This window comes from Oncorhynchus kisutch, linkage group LG28 (genome assembly GCF_002021735.2).
Source record: "Oncorhynchus kisutch isolate 150728-3 linkage group LG28, Okis_V2, whole genome shotgun sequence".
NCBI classification, from domain to species: Eukaryota; Metazoa; Chordata; class Actinopteri; order Salmoniformes; family Salmonidae; genus Oncorhynchus; species Oncorhynchus kisutch.
The window spans coordinates 35,235,184-35,259,351 of NC_034201.2; the positions used below are offsets into that span (position 1 = coordinate 35,235,184).

Sequence of the window (24,168 nt, forward strand, 5' to 3'; positions counted from 1 at the left end):
ACAAAAACACTCCCAAAGAATGTCCAGTCCTTTCCTCCTAACTCAGGTTGTTTACGTAAACCTGTACGCACTGCGTCCAAAACACCATTCACGCCAAGGAAAATATACTGCATGAAACAGACCACAACCTAGCTTGTCAAAACACAAGGAGAAGACCTCAGTTTCAAAGTAGTAGACCTTGCTGGTTCGCCGTTATGAGTGTTCGCTGGCGTTCCAGAACTTCCATCCCTAACCCGTCCATTTCCATGGACTTGGATGAGAAAACCATGATGGAAAACAGTGAGGCAGTCTGAAAGCAGAAAGGTGAAACACAGTAGTGGGCGGCTTGTGGTGCAGGTTGGATGGATGGATTCACATATTACAGCCTGAGTGTGCCTGCCAGCAGTGCCAAGACATAGAGTCGGCAACATATGCCTCCACTTGGCTACTGCTTTCTCGAACTTCCTGTTTATCTGGAAGTTGGCCTGAGACATGACTCAGAGCAACTCCGCTTTAATGCCAAGACACAGAGAGCTTCACCAGAGCATTAGGCTCTGATATTTTTTATCTATGATTTCAAATGCAGGTTAGACAGATATCTTAGCCCTTATGCTAGTCTCTCTTGAGACATCATCTTGAGGATGTGTAAGACCAGTCCTATGAAACAGTTAGTTTGCCTCACAGGTCAAATAAAGATAAAGGAAGTTAACTATCAGAAATTATTCACAACCCTTGACGTTTTCCACATTTCGTTGTGTTACAGCCTGAATTAAAAATTGATTAAATTGAGATTTGTGTCACTGGCCTACCCAAAATACCCCATAATGTCAAAGTGGAATTATGTTTTTAGAATGTCTTGAGTCAATAAGTACTCAACCCCTTTGACATGGCAAGCCTAAATACATTTAGGAATAAAACATTTGCTTAACAAGATACATAATAGGTTGCATGGACTCACTCTGTGTGCAATAATAGTGAGTGTTTAACATGATTTTTGAATGACTACCTCACTCAAGTGTTTTAGTACTATATCTCCTGACACATTAATGAAAATAATCATGGCCTCTAAACCTTCAAGCTGCATACTGGACTCTATTCCTTCTAAACTGCTGAAAGAGCTGTTTCCTGTGCTTGGCCCTCCTATGTTGACCATAATAAATGGCTCTCTATCCACCGGATGTGTACCAAACTCACTAAAAGTGGCAGTAATAAAGCCTCTATTGAAAAAGCCAAACCTTGACCCAGAAAATCTTTTTTAAATTAAATCGGCCTATATCAAATCTCCCATTCCTCTCAAAAAATATAGAAAAAGATATTGCGCAGCAGCTCACTGCCTTCCTGAAGACAAACAATGTATACGAAACGCTTCAGTCTGGTTTTAGACCCCATCATAGCACTGAGAATGCACTTGTGAAGATGGTAAATAACCTTTTAATGGCGTCAGACCGAGGCTCTGCATCTGTCCTTGTGCTCCTAGACCTTAGTGCTGCTTTTGATACCATCGATCGCCACATTCTTTTGGAGAGATTGGAAACCCAAATTGGTCTACATCTTATCTATCGGAAAGATAGATAAACTGTAAATGTCGGTGTTCCTCAAGCCTCTGTTTTAGGATCACTATTATTGTTTTCACTATATATTTTACCTCTTGGTGATGTCATTCAGAAACATAATGTTAACTTTCACTGCTATGCGGATGAAACATGGTGAAGCCCCAAAATTGCCCTCCCTGTAAGCCTGTGTTTCAGACATAAGGAAGTGGATGGCGGAAAATGTTCTCCTTTTAAACTCGGACAAAACAAAGATGCTTGTTCTAGGTCCCAAGAAACAAAGAGATCTTTTGTTGAATCTGACAATTAATCTTGATGGTGGTACAGTTGTCTCAAATAAAGCTGTGAAGGACCTCAGCGTTACTCTGTACCCCGATTTCTCTTTTGACAAACATATCAAGACTGATTCAAGGATCTACGTAATCTACGTAACATTGCATAAATCAGAAACTTTCTGTCCAAAAATTATGCAGAAAAATATATCCATGCTTTTGTCACTTCTAGGTTAGACTACTGCAATGCTCTACTTTCCGGCTATCAGGATAAAGCCCTGAATAAACTTCAGTTAGTGCTAAAACCGGAGGCCAGAATCTTGACAAGAACCAAAAATATTGATAATATTACTCCAGTGCTAGCCTCTCTAAACTGTCTTCCTGTTAAGGCAAGGGCTGATTTCAAGGTTTTACTGCTAACCTACAATGCATTACATGGGCTTGCTCCTACCTATCTTTCCAATTTGGTACTGCCCTACATACCTAGACGTACACTACGGTCATAAGACGCAGGCCTCCTTACTGTCCCTAGAATTTCTTAGCAAACAGCAGGGCTTTACAAAAGGGCAGGGCTTTCTCCTATAGAGCTCAATTTTTATGGAATGGTCTGCCTATCCATGTGAGACGCAGACTCGGTCTCAACCTTCAGTGGGTCATATGATTGAGTGTAGTCTGGCCCAGGAGTGTGAAGGTGAACGGAAAGGCACTGGAGCAACAAACCACCCTTGCTGTCTTTGCCTGGCCGGTTCCCCTCTCTCTACTGGGATTCTCTGCCTCACACCCTATTACAGGGGCTGAGTCACTGGCTTACTGGTGCTCTTGCTGTCCCTAGGAGGGGTGCGCCATTTGAGTGGGTTGAGTCACTGACGTGATCTTCCTGTCCGGGTTGGCGCCCACCCTTGGGTAGTGCAGTGGCGGAGATCTTTGTGGGCTATACTTGACCTTGTCTCAGGATGGTAAGTTGATGGTTAAAGATATCCCTCTAGTGGTATGGGGGCTGTGCTTTGGCAAAGTCGGTGGGGTTATATCCTGCCTGTTTGGCACTGTCCGGGGGTATCGTCGGATGGGGCCACAGTGTCTCCCGACCCCTCCTGTCTCAGCCTCCAGTATTTATGCTGCAGTAGTTTATGTGTCGGGGGCTGGGGTCAGTCTGTTATATCTGGACTACTTCTCCTGTCTTATCTGGTGTCCTGTGTGAATTTAAGTATGCTCTCTCTCTTTCGGAGGACCTGAGCCCTAGGACCATGCCTCAGGACTACCTGGCCTGATGACTCCTTGCTGTCCCCAGTCCACCTGGTCGTGCTGCTGCTCCAGTTTCAACTGTACTGCCTGCGGCTATGGAACCCTAATCTGTTCACCGGACATGCCACCTGTCCCAGACCTGCTGTTTTCAACTCTCTAGAGACAGCAGGAGTGGTAAAGATACTCTGAATGGTCAGCTATGAAAAGCCAACTGACATTTACTCCTGAGATGCTGACCTGTTGCACCCTCGACAACCACTGATTATTATTATTTGACACTGCTCGTCATCTGTGAACATTTGAACATCTTGGCCATGTTCTGTTATAATCTCCACCTGGCACAGCCAGAAGAGGACTGGCCACCCCTCATAGACTGGTTCCTTTCTAGGTTTCTTCCTAGGTTCTGGCCTTTCTAGGGAGTTTTTCCTATCCCCCGTGCTTCTACACTTGTATTGCTTGCTGTTTGGGGTTTTAGGCTGGGTTTCTATACAGCACTTTGTGACATCAGCTGATGTAAGAAGGGCTTTATAAATAAATGTGATCTGTACCCCACACGTACAATGATCTGTAAGGTTCAGTAGAGCAGTAAGTTTCTAACATAAATTCAACCACAAAGACCAGGGAGGTGTTCTAATGCCTCGCAAAGCACCTATTTGGGAGACAGGTTTTTTTTTAAGCAGACATTGAATATCCCTTTGAGCATGGTGAAGTTATTAATCAAGCTTTGGATGGTGTAGCAATACACCCAGTCATGACAAAGACATAGGCGTCCTTCCTAACTCAGTTGCCGGAGAGGAAGGAAGCCGCTCAGGGTTTTTAACGTTGACATTTTTACTTTCTTTTTTGACATATTGTGGTGTACAAAATCTCAATGTAATCAATTTTAAAATCAGGCTGTAACACAAAACATGGAAAAAGTCAGGAATGTGAATACTTTTTGAAGGCACTGTATGTGTGGGGTATGGCTGTGAGATTTTCAGCCCACGTCAATTTGACATTTTTGGATCCTAGTGAAGTGCAGGCTCCAGATGCAGAGTCCAGATGGAAAAAGCAATATGAGGAATTAGATTGCATCCAGTTTAAATGACATTGAGTTGTCCTTGGTGTAGAGCAGCACAGTCAGTCATGGAAATAGGATACCCGGGAGCAGCGCTGGGAATTCTACAGGAAAAATCGTATTTAACAAAAAAAAAATACAAAAAAAAAAAATAGGTGGTAGATCAGCTTTAATATTGCAGATAGATTGTAGCTTCCATCAATGTAATTGTCTGCATCACTTCCAATCCCCAATATATTTTTTTGCAAATATATATACTGTAAATGTATGCATACATACTACTGTACATACATACATACATACACTACTGTTCAAAAGTTTGGGGTCACTTAGAAATGTCCTTGTTATTGACAGAAAAGCATTTTTTTTGTCCATTAAAATAACATACAATTGATCAGAAATACAGTGTAGACATTGTTACTGTTGTAATTTACTATTGTAGCTGGAATCTGTGATTTTCAATGGAATATCTACATAGGCGTACAGAGGCCCATTATCAGCAACCATCACTCCTGTGTTCCAATGGCACATTGTGTTAGTTAATCCAAGTTTATAATTTAAAAAATGCTAATTGATCATTAGAAAACCCTTTTGAAATTAATTAAGGCTATTCCATGTGAGAAATTGCCAAGAAACAAAAGATCTCATACAATGCTGTGAAATATTCCCTCCACAGAACAGTGCAAACTGGCACTAACCAGAATATAAAGAGGAGTGGGAGGCCTCGGTGCACAACTGAGCAGGAGGACAAGTCCACTAGAGTGTCTCGTCAACAGTGAATTGGCAACTCCGGGATGCTGGCCTTCTAGGATCCCGGAGTCGCCTCTTCACTGTTGACGTTGAGACTGGTGTTTTGCGGGTGCTATTTAATGAAGCTGCCAGTTGAGGAATTGAGGGGTCTGTTTCTCAAACTAGACACTAATGTACTTGTCCTCTTGCTCAGTTGTGCACTGGGGCCTCCCACTCCTCTGTCTATTCTGGTTAGGGCCAGTTTGCGCTGTTCTGTGAAGGGAGTAGTACACAGCGTTGTACGAAATCTTCAGTTTCTTGGCAATTTCTCGCATGAAGTATCTTTCATTTCTCAGAATAAGGATAGACTGACTTGTTTCAGAAGAAAGTACTTTCTTTCTGGCCATTTTGAGCCTGTAATCGAACCCACAAATGCTGATGCTCCAGATACTCCAGTTTTATTCCTTCTTTAATCAGAACAACAATTTTCAGCTGTGCTAACATAATTGCAAAATGGTTTTCTAATGATCAATTAGCCTTTTAAAATTATAAACTTGGATTAGCTAACACAACGTGCCATTGGAACACAGGAGTGATGGTTGCTGATAATGGGCCTCTGTACACCTGTGTAGATATTCCATTAAAAATCAGCTGTTTCCAGCTACAATAGTCATTTACAATATTAACAATGTATACACTCTATTTCTGATTGATTTTATGTTATTTTAATGGATAAAAAAATGTGTTTTTCTTTCAAAAACAAGGATATTCCTAAGTGACCCCAAACTTTTGAAAGGTAGTGTAGTGCATCCCTATAAAATATACTTTCCTTTATTACTTTCTAACACTACCACCCCTCCCCTAATTGGAGTAAACTAGTGAAGAACAACACTTTGGCTTCTACTTCCAGCTTATACATACTATATACATTTTACGGGCACAGTCTATTTTACAATAGTTATATTTTGTTTGTTTTTACTCCTGTCCTTCCTCTAACGTCAACCTCTCCCATTGATTTCTTTCACTAAAGTTCTGAACCTATATACATTTTACAGACACAGTATGTTTTACATTGGTTATCTTGTTGTTATTAGTTGTTATTAGTCCCAACCTTCAGCTCCATTCAACCCCTCCCATCTATCTCTTGACACCATCCATATTGGATTTCTATTTGACATATATGTTTCCACTGTGCTGTACTGTTTTACAAAAGTTTTGAACCTTTCTATTCCTATCATTTCTACAGATTGTTAAAAAAAATAATTAAAAGTTGTTGCTAAAAGTATTATATTATTGATCGATTGACTATGACTTTTCAGATCACCCAGTAGTGCTATCTGCAGAGTCAACTCCAGGTAAATGTTGCAATTCTTCAGCCAATCCTGGACCTGTGACAAAAAACAAGCTACATATGGACAGTACTAAAACAAATTATGAAATGATTCTGTCTCTTCACAGTAAATCTGCAGAGCTGGGAAGGTTGTATCCCCCATATTTATAACAGTCTATTTGTTGCAAAAATGTTGTATAATAATTTAAATTGAAAAATGTAATGTTTTGCATCCGGTGTCGTTTTGCATATCAGTTCATGTGCCATGGAATCGGTACTTAGAAAATCTCTGCTCAACTATTTTGCACTCTACATGGCACAGCTGTCAATTTTTTGGTCCTTAAATGAAACTGGTATACTTTATTTATCACAATTTTCTTTAACCAATTATGGTCTTTAATGCAGGGCTGACAGACAAGTTCCCTATTTTTCCCCCTTCCACTTCCATTTTTGCTGTAATGCTGCAATTAATTGGTTGTAATTTTGAGTAGAGCAGACATTTCCATATATTTTTGTTGTGTGATATAACTCCACCAGTCCTATTTATGATATAATTTACAAAGTTTATATAAAAAAATTGTTTAAAAAGAATGTTTATTAGTATACTATATTAGTCTTAGTTTATTTGAGTTTAACCACAATATTTGTTGTATTATTTATTCTGTTTTTTTCTGGTCGATTAAATTGAAATTGCAACCAACTTTCTATGGCTTGTTTTAAAAATAGCTATATTTGAGATTATTTCCTTTTCAAATAACTGAAAGTGTGAGGTTGTAATCTGAATAAAGAGAAAAAGGCCATTCTTGGACATAGGGTGAGACATTCTTATTAATTTGCTAGAGAACCAGTTTGAATTTAAGTATAACTTTTGTATGACTGAAGCCTTTAGTGAGAGGTCTAATGCTTTAATAATTAATCATGTCTGCCCTCCGAATTAATATTTTCAAATAACTGTTCGCTCGGTGTAGGCAAGAATGTAAGCAAATAGATAAAACTGGAATAAAGAGTTAATCAGGGTGATTTTTCCACAAATAGACAGGTATTTTCCTTTCCATGGTAGCAAGATTGTATCCATTTTTGTTAACTTTCTATAAAAATGCATTGGAGTGAGATCATTTATTTATTTCAGGATCTGTATACAGAGTATGTCCACATCACCATCAGACCATTTTATTGGTAAACTACACAGTAATGTAAAAGTTAGATTTTTTTGTGTTCCAATACATCATTTGGTTTTAATCCAGAGAGGTTAGAAAAAGTATCTAGATCCTCTACGAGGCTGTGGAGGGATCCAAATAGTGGACTTAAAAGAAAACATGAATCATCAGCATACCACAACATCTTTGTTTTTAAGCCTTGGATTTCTAAACGCTTGATATTATTGTTAGATCTTGTTTTACTCCTCTTGACAGTTTAAAACTTTGAGAAGTAGCCATTATTTACTATTTTACACCTAGGGTTACTATACATGACTTTAACCCATTTTATAAGGGATTCTCCAAAATGGACATATTCCAGGCATTTATATATAAACTCCAATCGTACTTTATCAAAAGCCGTTTCAAAGTCAGCTATGAATAGCAGGTGTTCTATTGTTTCCAGTACTTGTCTTATATTATCTCCAATGTATCGTCCATGTAAAAAACCTCTCTGATTAGAATGAATAATATCCTAAAATAGCTTTTTAATTCTATGTGCTATACATTCTGCTAGACTTTTTGCATCACAACACTGAAGTGTAAGGGGCCTCCAATTTTTTAAATGGACTGGATCTTTATATTTACTACTTGTATCCTGTTTCAGTAATAATGAAATCAGACTTTCTTGTTGAGTGTCCGATAATCTACAGTTTATATAGGAGTGGTTAAAACATGCTAATAACGGTCCTCTGAGTATATCAAAAAAGTTTGGTATACTGTACCTCAACTGGTATGCCATCCAGCCCTGGAGTTTTCCTGGACTTAAAGGCTTTAATTGCATCAAGAAGTTCCTCTGTAATTTGGCCTTCACATGAGTCTTTCTGTACAGCTGTTCATTTGACATTATTCATAAAAAAAATCCATACAATTAGCTTTGGTTAAAGGATATAGAGGATACTGAAACAAAAACATATGCTTAAAGTACTTTGCTTCCTCTTTCAAAATATAATTTGGTGAATCATGGGTGACCGTCATTTTTAACAAGTTTCAATAAATTATTTTTTGGTAGCATTTCTATGTAGAAAAATAATTTGGTGCATTTTTCCCATATTCCCTACAGTTTGATTTATTTTTTTAATAATATATTACACTTGACCTTCTTGAATAAGTTCCTCAATTTTTTCACCCCCACTACCTTATTCTGACCCTCTGTTAGACCTTCTGTTTCCTTTGTTAATGTGGACTCTTTTGACCTAAATTGCTTTGTTTTAGCTGAGTTTTAGCTGAGTACTGAATTGCATGGCCTCTAAAGGCACATTTAAAAGTGTCCCATACAATGGGATCTGCTGTATGTACATTATGTTGGAAAAATTAAGTTATAAATTCCTGTCCTAGTTTAAAAAAAGTTATAATTCAATAGGCTTTGTGTACCATAGTGATTGAGTGTCCATTAAGCTGTACCATGATATTTGCATTGCTACTAAGCAACCCTCCAATTGTACTCCACTCTTTCACCCGCTAAAGCCCCTCTCCATCCCAAGTTGGGTTGTCATCCCAGTGACCGGCAGGCCATCCCCACGGATCTCTTTCTAATGGGGTTCAAGAGGGCTCCATCCTGGCCAATTGATCCTCAAACATCCCCTTCACATTGACAGCTTCTCTAGCTTTTTGACTGAATGTTGATAAAATAAAATTAGCTGCCATTCATTACAGTAAGAGACTATAGACATACGCCTCTAGAAGTGGGGTTAGTCTTAAACAGCAGTCAGAAAAAAATTGTACAACCCCGCTAATCCTGCAACTGTGTTGCGAATGGATCTGAAATATGTATGAAGTACAAGTTAAACACAACTCTCAAAAATGATTCTACACCTGCAGAAGTTTGCTCCAGTGAAGTGAACATAACATGGCCGACTACAAGAAAACGATCCCTTGCAGGCTCTGGGTGGCCCTAGGGAGCCATTTGGGATGCAGTCATTGTTATGACCAAAACACTTGATAACGGGATCCTTCTAACAAGCCAGGGGATGGTAATGCCCATTGTTAGTGACTGAGTGTCCATTAGGCCTTCAGATCCCCTCTACAACCTGAGGGAATATGCCCTGGTGTGCTTTCATTTTGTGCTACCTTGTCATTAAGGTACTGCTGAATGTCAATGCTGAGGGGACATCATCCAGCGGTAACGACTGATTACTCTGGGTGTCAAGGACGAGTTATGAATGCTACGGAGTTTAAGCATTGTGTGCAACCTCACAGCTTAGGTCCATGAAAGCTGTTAATGGTTGATGAGTAGTTTTAGTGGATGAAGGCTGTTGAGAATGTTGGGAACTAAAATATAAACACAACATGAAACAATTTCAAAGATTTTACAGAGTTACAGTTCATATAAAGAAATCAGTCAATTGAAATTGAATTTATGGATTTCACATGACTGGGAAATCAGATATGCATCTGTTGGTCACAGATACCCCCAAAAAAGGTAGGGGCATGGATCATAAAACCAGTCAGTATTTGGTGTGACCACCATTTTCCTCATGCAGCGCGACTCATCTCCTTTGTAGAGTTGTTCAGGCTGTTAATTGTGGCCTATGGAATGTTGTCCCACTCCTCTTCAATGGCTGTCCGAAATTGCTGGATATTGGCGGGAAATGGAACATTTCGATCCATGTCGATCCAGAGAATTCCAAACACGCTCAATGGGTGACATGTCTGGTGATGGAAGAACTGGGACATTTTCAGCTTCCAGGAATTGTATACAGATCCATGCGACATGGGTCCGTGCATTATCATGCTGAAACATGAGGTGATGGCAGAGGATGAATGGCACGACAAAGGGCCTCAGGATATCATCACGGTATCTCTGTGCATTCAAATTGCCATTGACAAAATGCAACTGTGTTCGTTGTCCGTAGCTTGCAGTTGTGAGGCCGGTTGGACGTACTGCCAAAATTCTCTAAAAAGACATTGGAGACGGCTTATGCTAGAGAAATGTACATTCAATTATCTGCCAATAGCTCTGGTGGACAATCCTGCAGTCAGCATGTCAATTGCACGTTCCCTCAAAACTTGAGACATCTGTGGCATCGTGTTGTGTAATACAACTGCACATTTTAGAGTGGCCTTTTATTGTCCCCAGCACAAGGTGCACCTGTGTGATGATCATGCTGTTTATTCAGTTTCTTGATATACCACACCTGTCAGGTGGATGGATTATCTTGGCAAAGGAGAAATGCTCACTAACAGGGATGCGCACAAAATTTGAGAGAAATAAGCTTTTTGTGTGTATGGACAATTTCTGGGATGTTTTATTTCAGCTCATGAAATATGGGACCAACACTTTACGTGTTGCATTTATATTTTTGTTCAGTGTATATACATAGAGATCATAGAAGGTGGAGGCCATGGCAAGTGGTTAAAAACTGTGGTCAGACATGAGAAACTATATCAATTAGACCTGCATTTTTGCATGCAAATGGAATGCTTTTGATAAACCTTTAAGGATTTCTCTAAAACAAGGTTTTTAGATTACCATTGTGTAATGTGTACTAAATCGGAAAACAAGTCAGAGCCTAGCACAAAGCTTCAAGATTCAAAGCAGTGCACCAAAATACATATCTCACATTGCAAGAGAGGCTGGCGGTTTTGAGACGAGTTTCACAGCTCCCTATCCAGTATCCATATTGACCAACACACTCACAGAATAGCTGTGAGTTAGAGCAAAGTGGAGAAGCACGGTAAAATGGTGTCAGCGGTGGGATCTCCTGACAGTAATCCAATGTGATTTGCAATATTGACCAGTGGGAAAGCTTTAAGTCCAACGGTAAATGGAATTCGACCCAATTGTTGTTTGGAGATTGTGGTTGGGTTGAAAGAACGTTGTGTAAATGGCAGTCCTTGACCTTTTGTGGGAGTGAGGGTCAAAGCAAACAGGCTCTTTATGTGTGTGTGCGTGTGTGTGTGTGTGCACGTGTGCATGTGTGGGGACATGGACTCACCAGCACACGGTCTCCCACTCGAAGGTCCTTATCCCCGCCTTTCTTGACCGAGCCACTGTCGGACATGTTGGAACCTGACTCGTTACCTGTCTTCACAGAGCTGTTGAGCATGCCCTCCCTGAGTGGCATAGCCACACGCTGACCAGCAGGCGAAGTGCCATTGCCGCCATGGAGTGTCAGGTTCTGAGCTGTCAGCGAATCAGTGGAGTGGACTTCACTTCCGTCGCCCACTGGTTGCCGGGTGAGCTTGGAAGGGCGCGTGAAGATGCCCTGGTGGGGCTGGCACTCAAAGTAGCGCACGCCGCCCACAGAGCCGTCATTTTTCCCCAACAGGTCATTGAGGACCACCCCAGCCCACTGTCCTGGGGCGAACTGGGTCTCACCCAGGTAGGCAATGACGCCTGGTTTGACCCCGTTGACCCAGACACGTTCGCCAACCACGTAGTCCCCAAGGACGTCGTCTCCCACCTCGGATGTCTTGGAGCTTGACTTGTCTGAGGCATTGCTGCTTGGGAGTGGGGAGGTCTGCTTGTGTGGGGAGTCTGTGGATGTAGAAAGAGAGATTATGGAATTCCTATTTACATCCATTTCTATGGTAGAGATCACAGAATTCCTATATTCATTCAAAATGGCCATGGATCTACAGTATGGTCTTTGATTACAATGCTCTAGAGCAGTGCAGAAGTGGGGAGAGAAAAGGCGATACATACAGGTCTACAAACAAATAATGTGAAAAATAATAAACAAAACACTGTAGCCCGTCTAGAGGATCAATATTTGTGTTGTATGCAGGTTACAGTCCAGTATTCTCATGCATGCAACGTAAACTGCTGAAATAAGGAATTCAGGCATTATAAACACAATGGAACATAAATACATTTTGTCATTATTCACCTTAATCCTCAACATACTTATACACATTTTGTTAATGCCAAATATATTTGTTCAAGCCAAACCTGAAGTTGAAACCATTCTCAGTCGGAAATAGTCCCTTTTCCAGTATCTATTTATCCAATTTCATCACATCACAAAACGGATCGGCGAAGAATCGGCCGTGCTGCATCCAACACAACAGTGGAGTTTATGCGAGGTTAGGCATTGCTCTACTTCCTATTGAAAACTGGGTCAGTGAGATTGTCTCTAATGCACTGATGATTAACGTTGTGATGTTGCACCACAGATGCGGTGCTTTGTGTTTGGCACATGCTGTTTAGATGAGCACTATCCATTCTGGTGAGAGACACTGGAGCTGTTAACTGTAGCAGGGCACAGATAGCATGTGATCTGCTGCGCTGGCTGCACTGTAATATATGTGTGTGTGTGTGTGTGTGTATGAGTAAAGTTGGTGCCAGGACTGTCTCTCTGACACCCCAGGAGTGCTTTTATGCCCCAATTGCTCCCATATGTTGTGAGACTGATAGACATGGTTGCAAAATGGGTACCACAGTGAACAAAATAATGTGTTTTTAGTTTTACCAATAGGCATGATAATTGAGTTTTTAAACTTAATGGGGTCTTACAATGGCATTTATGGAGGTATGTTCTCCTGCAGGAATGTAACATTTACCACTTAGAAACATTTTGTTTTGTACCACATCGGGTTCTACGATATGGGCAAAAAATCGAATTTATTTGACCAAATATTGCAATTTGACCTGTGATATAGATCAAAACACTTGGGTGAACTGTTGGAATGATTGAAATAGAAGGATTTATGTTAATAAGCAATCTGTTGACTGCATTTGACCTAACAGAACAGCATGCAAAGTTATAGTGAATCTAACAGCGAGGAGGAGGAACTGTGCTGCTTGATTGACAGGGGGAGGGGCTCGGGTGTGTGGGAAGCAGCCACAAGAGAAGAGGGAGAGAGCCGACAAACAGAGTAAACTATAAAAATTGACATTACACACGGCTTAGTGGCGTTTGAAAATATTTCATGCTATATGGATCTCTTGTGATATGGATATTGCACATGTCAATATTGCGATTACTGGACTGAAACCCTACCTACATCATTTTTGCCAGGACCCATAAGGCTCTGGTACTATTTAGGGAATAGGGTGCCATTTGGGACGCAATCCCTGTAACAGCTACTCTCTCTGGCCATGACTAATGTGTATTTGTACAGGCTTATTAAATCTCAACTTCCACTATATTTGGGCCTGTTATAGAAAAGGGCATAGCATACCATTTTCAGTTGCTAAATTCATTGAAATAATATTTTAACCCCAAATACTGTGATTTATGAGATGACGAACGGCACTTGTACCCTTCTTATTTCAAGTAACTATACCGAACAAAAATATAAAGGCAACATGTAAAGTGTTGTTCCAATGTTTCATGAGCTGAAATAAAAGATCCCAGAAATGTTCCATACTCACAAAAAGCTTATGTCTCTCAAATTTTCAGAACAAATTTGTTTATGTCCTTGTTAGTGAGCATTTATCCTTTGCCAAGATAATCCATCCACCTGACAGGTGTGGTATATCAAGAAGCTGAATAAAAAGCAGGATCATTACATAGGTGCACCTTGTGCTGGGGACAATATAAGGTCACTCTAAAATGTGCAGTTTTGTCACACAGCACGATGCCACAGATGTCTCAAGTTTTGCTTACTGCAGTAATGTCCACCAGAGCTGTTGCCAGATAATGTTATGTGAATTTCTCTACCATAAGCCGCCTCCAACGTCGTTTTAGATCATTTCTCAGTCCAACAGACCACGTGTAACCACGCCATCCCAGGACCTCCACATCACATTTCTTCATCTGCGGGATAGTCTAATACCATTCACTCGGACTGCAAATGAAACTGTGGGTTTGCACAACCAAATAATTTCTGCACACTGTCAGAAACCGTCTCAGGGAAGCTTATCTGCATGCTCGTCCTCCTCACCAGGGTCTTGATCTGACTTCCGTTCGGCAAATGCTCACCTTCGTTGGCCACTAGCACGCTGGAAAAGCGCATTCTTCACAGACGAATTCCGATTTCAACCGTCCCGGGCAGATATCATGGCGTTGTGTGAGTGAGCGGTTTGCTCACCCACACAACGTTTTGAACAGTGCGCCCCATGGTGGCAGTGGGGTTATGGTATGGGAAGGCATAAGCTATAGACAAGAAACACAATTTCATTTTATCAATGGCAATTTGAATGCACATTCATCCGCCGCCATCACCTCATGTTTCAGCATGATAATGCACGGCCCAATGTCACAAAGATCTGTATAGAATTCCTGGAAGCTGAAAATGTCCCAGCTATTCCATGGCCTGCATACTCAGACATGTCACCCATTGAGCATGTTTGGGATGCTCTGGATCTACATGTATGACAGCGTGTTCCAGTTCCCACCAACATCCAGCAACTTCGCACAGCCATTGAAGAGGAGGGGGACAACATTCCACAGGCCACAATCAACTCTATGTTAAGGAGATGTGTCACTCTGCATGAGGCAAATGGTGGTCACACCAGATAGTGATTGGTTTTCTGACAGACTTTTTTTTTTTAAAGGTGACCAACGGATGCATATCTGTATTCCCAGTCAGGTCAAATCCATAAATTATGGCCAAATGAATTTATTTCAATTGACTGATTTCCTTATATGAACTGTAACTCAGTAAAATCTTTGAAATTGTTGCATGTTGCGTTTATATTTTAGTTCAGTGTATAATCTATAGATACAAAAAGATATTATACCTTCAAAACAAATATGATTTATTTTAACCAAACAAAGCTTTACACATCTCCCTATGATGGCAATGTCCCTGTGAGGTCATGTGTGTGTGTGTGTGTGTACAATGTCAGGAATGTGTGCTTGTGTAGGTAATGTATGTGTACTATGCAGTATTTTTGTGCTGGTGTTATTTGTGAGGTAATGCAGTATCTACAGTAGCAGTGTGTGTGTGTGTTGTTTGTATGTGTGTGTGTGCACACTCCTGCTTGTGCATGCATGTGTGTGTAACATGTGTGAGCTTTGTCAACAGCATGGCCCTGGTCCAACACAGAGAAGATCACTACCCACCCCCTACCCAAGTCCCAGCCAGTCAAACAAGCGTGCACCCAAAAGACTGATGCAGTGCTAGTCCAACTGGTTGGGTTGCCGTGGCAACGGAAGATCGATGGGGAAATGAGGCAGGCAGCAGGAAGAGCAAGAACAGAGGCCTCACTTTCACTATTGTGCCTGGCTACCTCCCACAACCATCTGAATCCCACTATTCACCAGCCCCACACAATGACCCCACCACAACTCCTTAGAACACCCCTCACACTCCCTCTCTCCGCCTCTATCTTTTCCTCTTTCTCTGTCTCTGAGAACCAAACTCTTTCAGACTTAAGTCCAATAATGTCAAATAAGTTGAAAATAACTTTGAATTCCCTAATAATATACTGATGTTATTTCCTAATTAAAATAAGACACGTGGGGACCTCCCGGGTGGCACAGTGGCTCTGTGCCACCAGAGATACCACGAAATTGGGGAGAAAAAAAGGGAAAAAATTTAAATAAGAAAATAAAAATAAGAAACGTGGTATCCATTCACTGTTGTGGGGCTGTCACTTCAGATTTCAGGGACAGTCCAAACGGCAACAGAAGAAGATACTAGAACTAGGCCTTTAGGGGCGACTCACTCCTAAACACTTTTGTCTCTGCAACGATGCTTTGTTTCGACAGTCCACGAGGACGTGACCTCTAAAATCAGAACTTCTGGGAGCAGCTTTTGGGAGCAGAGGTAATATAACATAATTTTTTTCTGAGATTGACAGAAACATTTTAGCAGGGTTGGGGTCATTCCAATTTAAATTAGTCAATTTAATTCTCAAGACAATTTCCCCCAATTGTTCTCTATGAGAAAAATATATAATTTGAATTTCAGTCTATTTCCTGAATTGACTGAATTTAAATTGAATTTACCACACCCCTGATTTTGTTGTCCGTAATATGTTGGTGCGCCATCATATACAATCACAACGGATTTCTAAATTGAAATCGGTATTGGTATTGAAATCCAAGGAGGATGAACATAGGGACAACAGGACATTATCTAGGCCTACTTTCTTATTGTAAAATCTATTGGAACTCAATAAATGGAAGAGCATGTACTGTATTATATCACCAATCAACGACAGAAAACCCAGCAATGGTCTTGAACTAAAAGGGGGAAAAAAGCAGGGCTTTTAGTACACAAGTGGAAATGTGCTGACCAAACAGCTATTCACTGAATGGGCCTATAGCCCTGACCTGATTCAGTGGGTGTGCACTACAGGCAGGCGGTTGATGAACACTGTGGGAAATGCTGACAGTCAATTAGTAGGATTAGCTAAATGACTATGACTACCAGCTGTTCCTGAAATGACACTAATCTAGAAAATAATTATAAAGGCTATGTTTGGATTTTTTTGCAGGGGGGGGGGGGGGGGGGGGCATGGTTCCAGATGTTCAAAATAGTTTTAAAGATCATTCAATGACATTGCTGCCTATGACGCATGTTATAATGGAATGTAGCAGTTATAAAAGGTATATGAACGTATACATAGGTTAAGTTTGGCGATTTTCTTTGCAGTGGGGCCATAGTTCCAGATGTTCAAAACTGTCTTAAAGATCATTTGAAAGACAATGTATTGTGTATCTGTTGTAGATGTTATGTCTAATGTAGCTGTTTTTGATGTTATAATGTCTTATGTCTTACCTCCTAGAAAAGCGCTGCCTTGACATTAAATAACTAAGAATATGTCAAATCTAATTTTATTTGTCACATGCTTCGTAAACAACAGGTATAGACTAACAGTGAAATGCTAACATATAGGTACTTCCCAATAATGTAGAGAGAAATCAAATAGAAATATTACAAAAGTATAAAAACATAATAATAAAAGTAATAATAAATACACGATGAGTAATGATAACTTGGCTAGATACACGGGGTACCAGTACTGAGTTAATGTACGAGGGGTACGAGGTAATTGAGGTAGATATGTACATATACAGTGGGGCAAAAAAGTATTTAGTCAGCCACCAATTGTGCAAGTTCTCCCACTAAAAAAAGATGAGAGAGGCCTGTAATTTTCATCATAGGTACACTTCAACTATGACAGACAAAATGAGAAGAAAAAAAATCTGAAATTCACATTGTAGGATTTTTAATGAATTTATTTGCAAATTATGGTGGAAAATAAGTATTTGGTCACCTACAAACAAGCAAGATTTCTGGCTCTCACAGACCTGTAACTTCTTCTTTAAGAGGCTCCTCTGTCCTCCACTTGTTACCTGTATTAATGGCACCTGTCCACAACCTCAAACAGTCAGACTCCAAACTCCACTATGACCAAGACCAAAGAGCTGTCAAAGGACACCAGAAACAAAATTGTAGACCTGCACCAGACTGGGAAGACTGAATCTGCAATAGGTAAGCAGCTTGGCTTGAAGAAATCAACCGTGGGAGCAATTATTAGGAAATGGAAGACATACAAGACCACTGATAATCTTCCTCGATCTGGGGCTTCACGCAAGATCTCACCCCGTGGGGTCAAAATGATCACAAGAACGGTGAGCAAAAATCCCAGAACCACACGGGGGGACCTAGTGAATGACCTGCAGAGGGCTGGGACCAAAGTAACAAAGCCTACCATCAGTAACACACTATGCCGCCAGGGACTCAAACCCTGCAGTGCCAGACGTGTCTCCCTGCCAGTAAATGTCCAGGCCCGTCTGAAGTTTGCTAGAGAGCATTTGGATGATCCAGAAGAAGATTGGGAGAATGTCATATGGTCAGAAGAAACCAAAATATAACTTTTTGGTAAAAACTCAACTCGTCGTGTTTGGAGGACAAAGAATACTGAGTTGCATCCAAAGAACACCATACCTACTGTGAAGCATGGGGGTGGAAACATCATGCTTTGAGGCTGTCTTTCTGCAAAGGGACCAGGACGACTGATCTGTGTAAAGGAAAGAATGAATGGGGCCATGTATCGTGAGATTTTGAGTGAAAACCTCCTTCCATCAGCAAGGGCATTGAAGATGAAACGTGGCTGGGTCTTTCAGCATGACAATGATCCCAAACACACCACCCGGGCAACGAAGGAGTGGCTTCGTAAGAAGCATTTCAAGGTCCTGGAGTGGCCTAGCCAGTCTCCAGATCTCAACCCCATAGAAAATCTTTGGAGGGAGTTGAAAGTCCGTGTTTCCCAGCAACAGCCCCAAAACATCAGTGCTCTCGAGGAGATCTGCATGGAGGAATGGGCCAAAATACCAGCAAGTGTGTGTGAACCTTGTGAAGACTTACAGAAAACATTTGACCTCTGTCATTGCCAACAAAGGGTATATAACAAAGTATTGAGATAAACTTTTGTTATTGACCAAATACTTATTTTCCACCATAATTTGCAAATAACTTCATTAAAAATCCTACAATGTGATTTTCTGGATTTTTTTCCCTCATTTTGTCTGTCATAGTTGAAGTGTACCTATGATGAAAATTACTCTCTCATCTTTTTAAGTGGGAGAACTTGCACAATTGGTGGCTGACTAAATACTTTTTTGCCCCACTGTAACTTGACGTTGAGGGAGAGATTTTTGTCCTGGCAGTCTCTGACCTCCTCCCTATAGGCTCTCTCGTCGTCAGTGAACAGGCCTACTGCCATTGCGTCATCAGAAAACTTAATGATGGTGTTGTGGGTGAATAGGGAGTACAGCAGGGGACTAAGCACACACCCGGAGGTGTTCAGTCCCAGGGTCCTGAGCTTGGAGGGCACTATGGTGTTGAATACTGAATACTCAATGAACAGCATTCTCATATAGATATTATTCTTGTCCAGGTGGGAGAGGGCAGTGTGGAGTGTCATCTGTGGATCTGTTGGGGCAATATGCGAATTGGAGTGGGTCCGGGGTGTCTGGGATGATGGTGTTGATGTGAGCCATGACCAGCCATTCAAAGCATTTTATGGCTAAAGATATGAGCGATAGTCAATTAGACAGGTTACCTTGGCATTCATGGACATCAGGGACTATGGTGGTCTGCTTGAAACATGTAGGTATTAAAGACTTGGTCAGGGAAAGGTTGAAAATGTCAGTGAAGACACTTCCCAGTTGGTCAGTGCAAGCTCTGAGTATGTGCTCTGGTAATCGGTCTGTGAATGCTAACCTGTTTAAAGGTTTTACTCATATTGGCTATGGAGAGCCTGATATCACAATCGTCCGGAACTGCTGGTGCTCTCAAGCATGGTTCAGTGTTGCTTGCCTCAAAGCGAGCATAGCAGGCATTTAGCTCGTCTGGTTGGCTCACATCACTGTGCAGCTCATGGCTGGGTTTCCCTTAATAATCCATGATAGTTTGCAAGCCCTGCCACATTCATTGAGTGTCAGAGCCAGCGCAGTATGATACGATCTCAGTCCTTTATTGACGCTTTGCCTGTTCGGTGGCTCGTCGGAGGTCAGAGCAATATTTCTTATAAGCGTCCGGATTTGTGTCCCGCTCCTTGAAAGCAGCAGCTCAAGCTTTTAGCTCAGTGCAGATGTTGCCTGCAATTCATGGTTTCTGGTTTGGAAATGTACGTAGTCACTGGGGGTATGACATCGTCAATGCACTTGTTAATGATTGTTTGTTTGATGTTTGTTAAGTTACGGTAATTTCTGTTGATGCAATAAAATATATATAATTATGGCACGTCTTGATTGATGCCTATCTCAGTGGACTAATCCATTCCGGAGGCTGAGGGGAGGTACACCAGTATCATCAGTTTGTACATTTACCATTAATTCCCATAATTTCTACAATGTTTGTTTGGTTACGGTAATTTCTGGTAATGCATTCAATATATTATTATTACAGTCTTTTACAGTTCTCATTGTAGGAGTGGACATGTTGTTTGCAGAGAGCACACCCTAGTCTACACTTAAGCATAAAAGTAGGCCTAGGCCACCTGGCCTGCGCAAATGAAGCCTAAATGTGCCCATTTGGGGATTTTATAGTATGGTCTTAACTCACCACCACTAAAGAGCTGTGGAGTTTCTCAAAGTAATTTTTTCTTCACCTCATACAGCAAGTAAACAAATTCTATTTTTACATCCATTGAGAATGACAATAGTTCCACAATGTAGTTTATTTGAAAAATCTTTTCAGCTCTCTCCCTTTCGATAACCAAACCACTCCAAGTGAAAGGAAGGAGAAAAAAAATCATGCTGATCTGGTAAAAACTTAATAAAATAGGCCTACCTGATTACTTCTTATGCCTGGCACAAATAGCCTACAGCTGTGTCTGTCCGGACCTCACAATCACAAGAAACTCTGAGGGTCCCGAATATTTTATACAATGTTGCAAGTTTGTTAGTGCAAGCTTGTGGTTGGACCAAGTTGATCGTTGACTTAATTATTTAATCATAGTGTGCTTAAAGCATCATACAAGCTCAGTAGCCAAAAGTGTGCAAAGCTGTCATCAAGGCAAAGGGTGTCTACTTTAAGGAATCTCAAATATAAAATATATTTTGATTTGTTTAACACTTTTTGGGTTACTACATGATTCCATATGTGTTACTTCATAGCTGTGATGTCTTCACTATTATTCTACAATGTAGAAAATAGCATTCCACCATCAACTTAAACCATGACATGGTTGCCTCTGATACAACTCTCCCATACAGACTAATGCAAATAACAAAACAGCAGAAGCAGCCCAGACACCCCCAGACTGTGTTTGGCCTCCTGTAGGCTCATATCAGCCTAGTTCAGCTTGGAGGGAGAGAATCTACCTGTAATTTAGCGGAAAGCCGCGCCAGTGTAACACATGCGTCTGTGACCCTAGGGTCCGGGCTTGTCATGTGATCTAAAACCAGGAAAAATAACAGTGGGAAACGTGTTTGGGTGTGCTATTTCTATTGGCTTTGCACAATGTAAACACTTGGGTCAATGGGGAGTAGGTTTAGGATTTGTCATATCAAATATATTTAGCCAAAGTTATTGCGGGTGTAGCGAAATGCTTGTGTTCCTAGCTCCAGCAGAGCAGTAATATCTAACAATTCACAAAAATACACATTAACGAAAAGTCAAAGAATGGAGGAATATGTCAATATTATGATGAGCAATGTCTGAGTGGCATTGACTAAAAGACAGTAGAGTAGAATACAGTATATGAAATGAGTAAAGCATTATGTGACCAGTGATTCCATTTCTATATGAGAGAGAGAGAGAAGAGAGAGAGAGAGAGAAGAGAGAGAGAAGAGAGAGACACAGAGAGAGAGAGACACAGAGAGAGAGAGAGAGAGAGACAGAGAGAGAGAGAGACACAGAGAGAGAGAGACACAGAGAGAGAGAGACACAGAGAGAGAGAGAAAGAGAGACACAGAGAGAGAGACACAGAGAGAGAGAGACACAGAGAGAGAGACACAGAGAGAGAGAGAAAGAGAGAGAGAGAGAGAGAGAAAGAGAGACACAGAGAGAGAGAGACACAGAGAGAGAGACACAGAGAGAGAGAGAAAGAGAGAGAGAGAGTGAGAGTGAGAGAGTAGAGAAGCAGCCTCTAAGTTGCAGGGTTGAGTATCCGGGTGGTAGCCGGCTAGTGATGACTATTTAACAGTCTGATGACCTTGAGAAATAAGCTGTTTTTCAATCTCTCGGTCCAGGCTTTGATGCAGGGTGAACAGGCTGTGGCTCGGCTGGTTGATGTCCTTGATGATATTTTTGCCATCCTGAGACATCGGGTGCTGTAGGTGCCCTGGAGGGCAGGCAGTGTGCCCCCGGTGATGCATTGGGCAGACCGCACCACCTTCTGGAGAGCCCTGCGGTTGCAGGCAGTACAGGATGCTCTCAATTGTGCATCTGCAAAGGTTTGTGAGGGTCTTAGGGGCTTGAAGCATTTCACCTTCTCCACTGCGGTCCCGTTGATGTGGATAGGGGCGTGCTCTCTCTGCTACTTCCTGAAGTCCACGATCAGCTCCTTTGTTTTGTTGATGTTGATGGAGAGGTTATTTTCCTGGCATCACCTCCTCCCTGTAGGCTGTCGTCATTGTTGGTAATCAGGCCTACAACTGTTGTGTCGTCTGCAAACTTGATGATTGAGTTGGAGGCATGCGTGGCCACGCAGTCATGGGTGAACAGGGAGTACAGGAGGGGGCTGAGCATGCACCCTTGTGGGTCCCCTGTGTTGAGGATCAGCAAAGTGGAGGGGTTGTTTCCTACCTTCACCACCTGGGGGCGGCCCGTCAGGAAGTCCAGGACCCAGTTGCACAGGGCAGGATTCAGACCCATTGCCCCGAGCTTAATGATGAGCTTGGAGGGTACTATGGTGTTGAATGCTGAGATATAGTCAATGAACAGCATTCTTATATACTGTAGGTATTCCTCTTGTCCAGATGGGATAGGGCTGTGTGCAGTGCGATAGAGATTGCATCGTCTGTGGATCTATTGGGGCGGTAGGCAGATTGAAGTGGGTCGAGGTTGTCAGGTAAGGTAGAAGTGATATGATCCTTAACTAGCCTCTCAAAGCACTTCCTGATGACAGAAGTGACTGCTACGGAGCGATAATCATTTAATTCAGTTACCTTTGCTTTCTTTGTTACAATAACAATGGTGGACATCTTGAAGCAAGTGGGGACAGCAGACTGTGATAGGGAGAGATTGAATATGTCTGTAAACACTCCAGCCAGATGGTCTGCGCATGCTCTGAGGACGCGGCTAGGGATTCCGTCTGCGAGGGTTAACATGTTTAAATGTCTTACTCACATCGGCCACGGAGAGAATGAGAGCCCACAGTCCTTGGGAGCGGGCCGAGTTGGTCACGAATGTTTGATCTTGAACAGAACTTACAACATCAATCAACATGTTTCAATCAAAATTGTACAGAAAAGAGTGGGAGTCTGTACCTGAACAAATGTATTTTGTTGCAGAGATGGCCAGTCAATTTGAGTAACGTTATTGTGTATTCTACGTAATGACGCAGTTTTACGTTATCATGCAATGACATCACAACGTCATTTAGCAACTTTTCGCAACAAATCAACCTGCTTCTAGCAACTTACCCTGAAAATTAGTTGGCAACACTGACTGTGTTATCCTCAAAGTGGGGCGAAGAAGGTGTTTAGCTTGTCCGGGAGAAAGACATTAGTGTCCACGACGTGGCTGGTTTTCTCTTTGTAATCTGTGATTGTCTGTAGACCCTGCCACATACGTCTCGTGTCTGAGTCGTTGAATTGCGTCTCTACTTTGTCTCTGTACTGACATTTTGACTGTTTGATTGCCTTACGGAGGGAATAACTACACTGTTTGTTTTCGACCATATTCCCAGTCACCTTGCCATGGTTAAATGCAGTGGTTCGCGCTTTCAGTTTTGCGCGAATGCTGCCATCTATACACGATTTCTGATTTCGGTAGGTTTTAATAGTTACAGTGGGAACAACATCCGCTATACACTTCCTGATGAACTCAGAGCCTAACCGGAACATATTCCAGTCTGCGTGCTCAAAACAATCTTGCATCATGGACCAGTGTTGAATAGACCTTAGCACAGGTACTTCCTGTTTGAGTTTCTGCCTATAGGAAGGAACAAAATGGAGTCATGATCTGATTTGCCGAAGGGAGGGCGGGGAAGGTCCTTGTAGGCATACGGAAGTTGGAGTAGCAGTGGTCGAGTGTTTTAGCAGAGCGAGTACTAATGTCAATATGTTGATAGAACTTCGGTAGCGTTTTCCTCAAATTTGCTTTGTTGAAATCCACAGCTACAATAAATGCGGCCTCAGGATATGTGGTTTCCAGGTTGCACAAAGTCCAGTGTAGTTCCTTGAGAGCCATCATGGTATCGGCTTGAGGGGGGATATACAGGTCAATGGAAGAAGACAGTGGGGGACAGAAGATGGACACCAGATTGTTAGATCAGATTTGTTGAATGTGCACCAAA

The 24,168-nt window shown here is 41.6% G+C and overlaps 1 protein-coding gene across 4 annotated transcripts in view; it reads right to left on the bottom strand.

Annotated features, from left to right (window-relative positions):
- clip2 (CAP-GLY domain containing linker protein 2) overlaps positions 1-24,168 on the bottom strand; it is a 59,767-nt gene that overhangs the window by 28,908 nt on the left and 6,691 nt on the right. For all 4 annotated transcript variants that reach the window (XM_031807930.1, XM_031807929.1, XM_031807931.1 and 1 more), the window contains exon 3: positions 11,294-11,835. In XM_031807930.1, the coding sequence (XP_031663790.1) occupies positions 11,294-11,835 (542 nt within the window). The remainder of the gene's footprint in view (positions 1-11,293; positions 11,836-24,168) is intronic.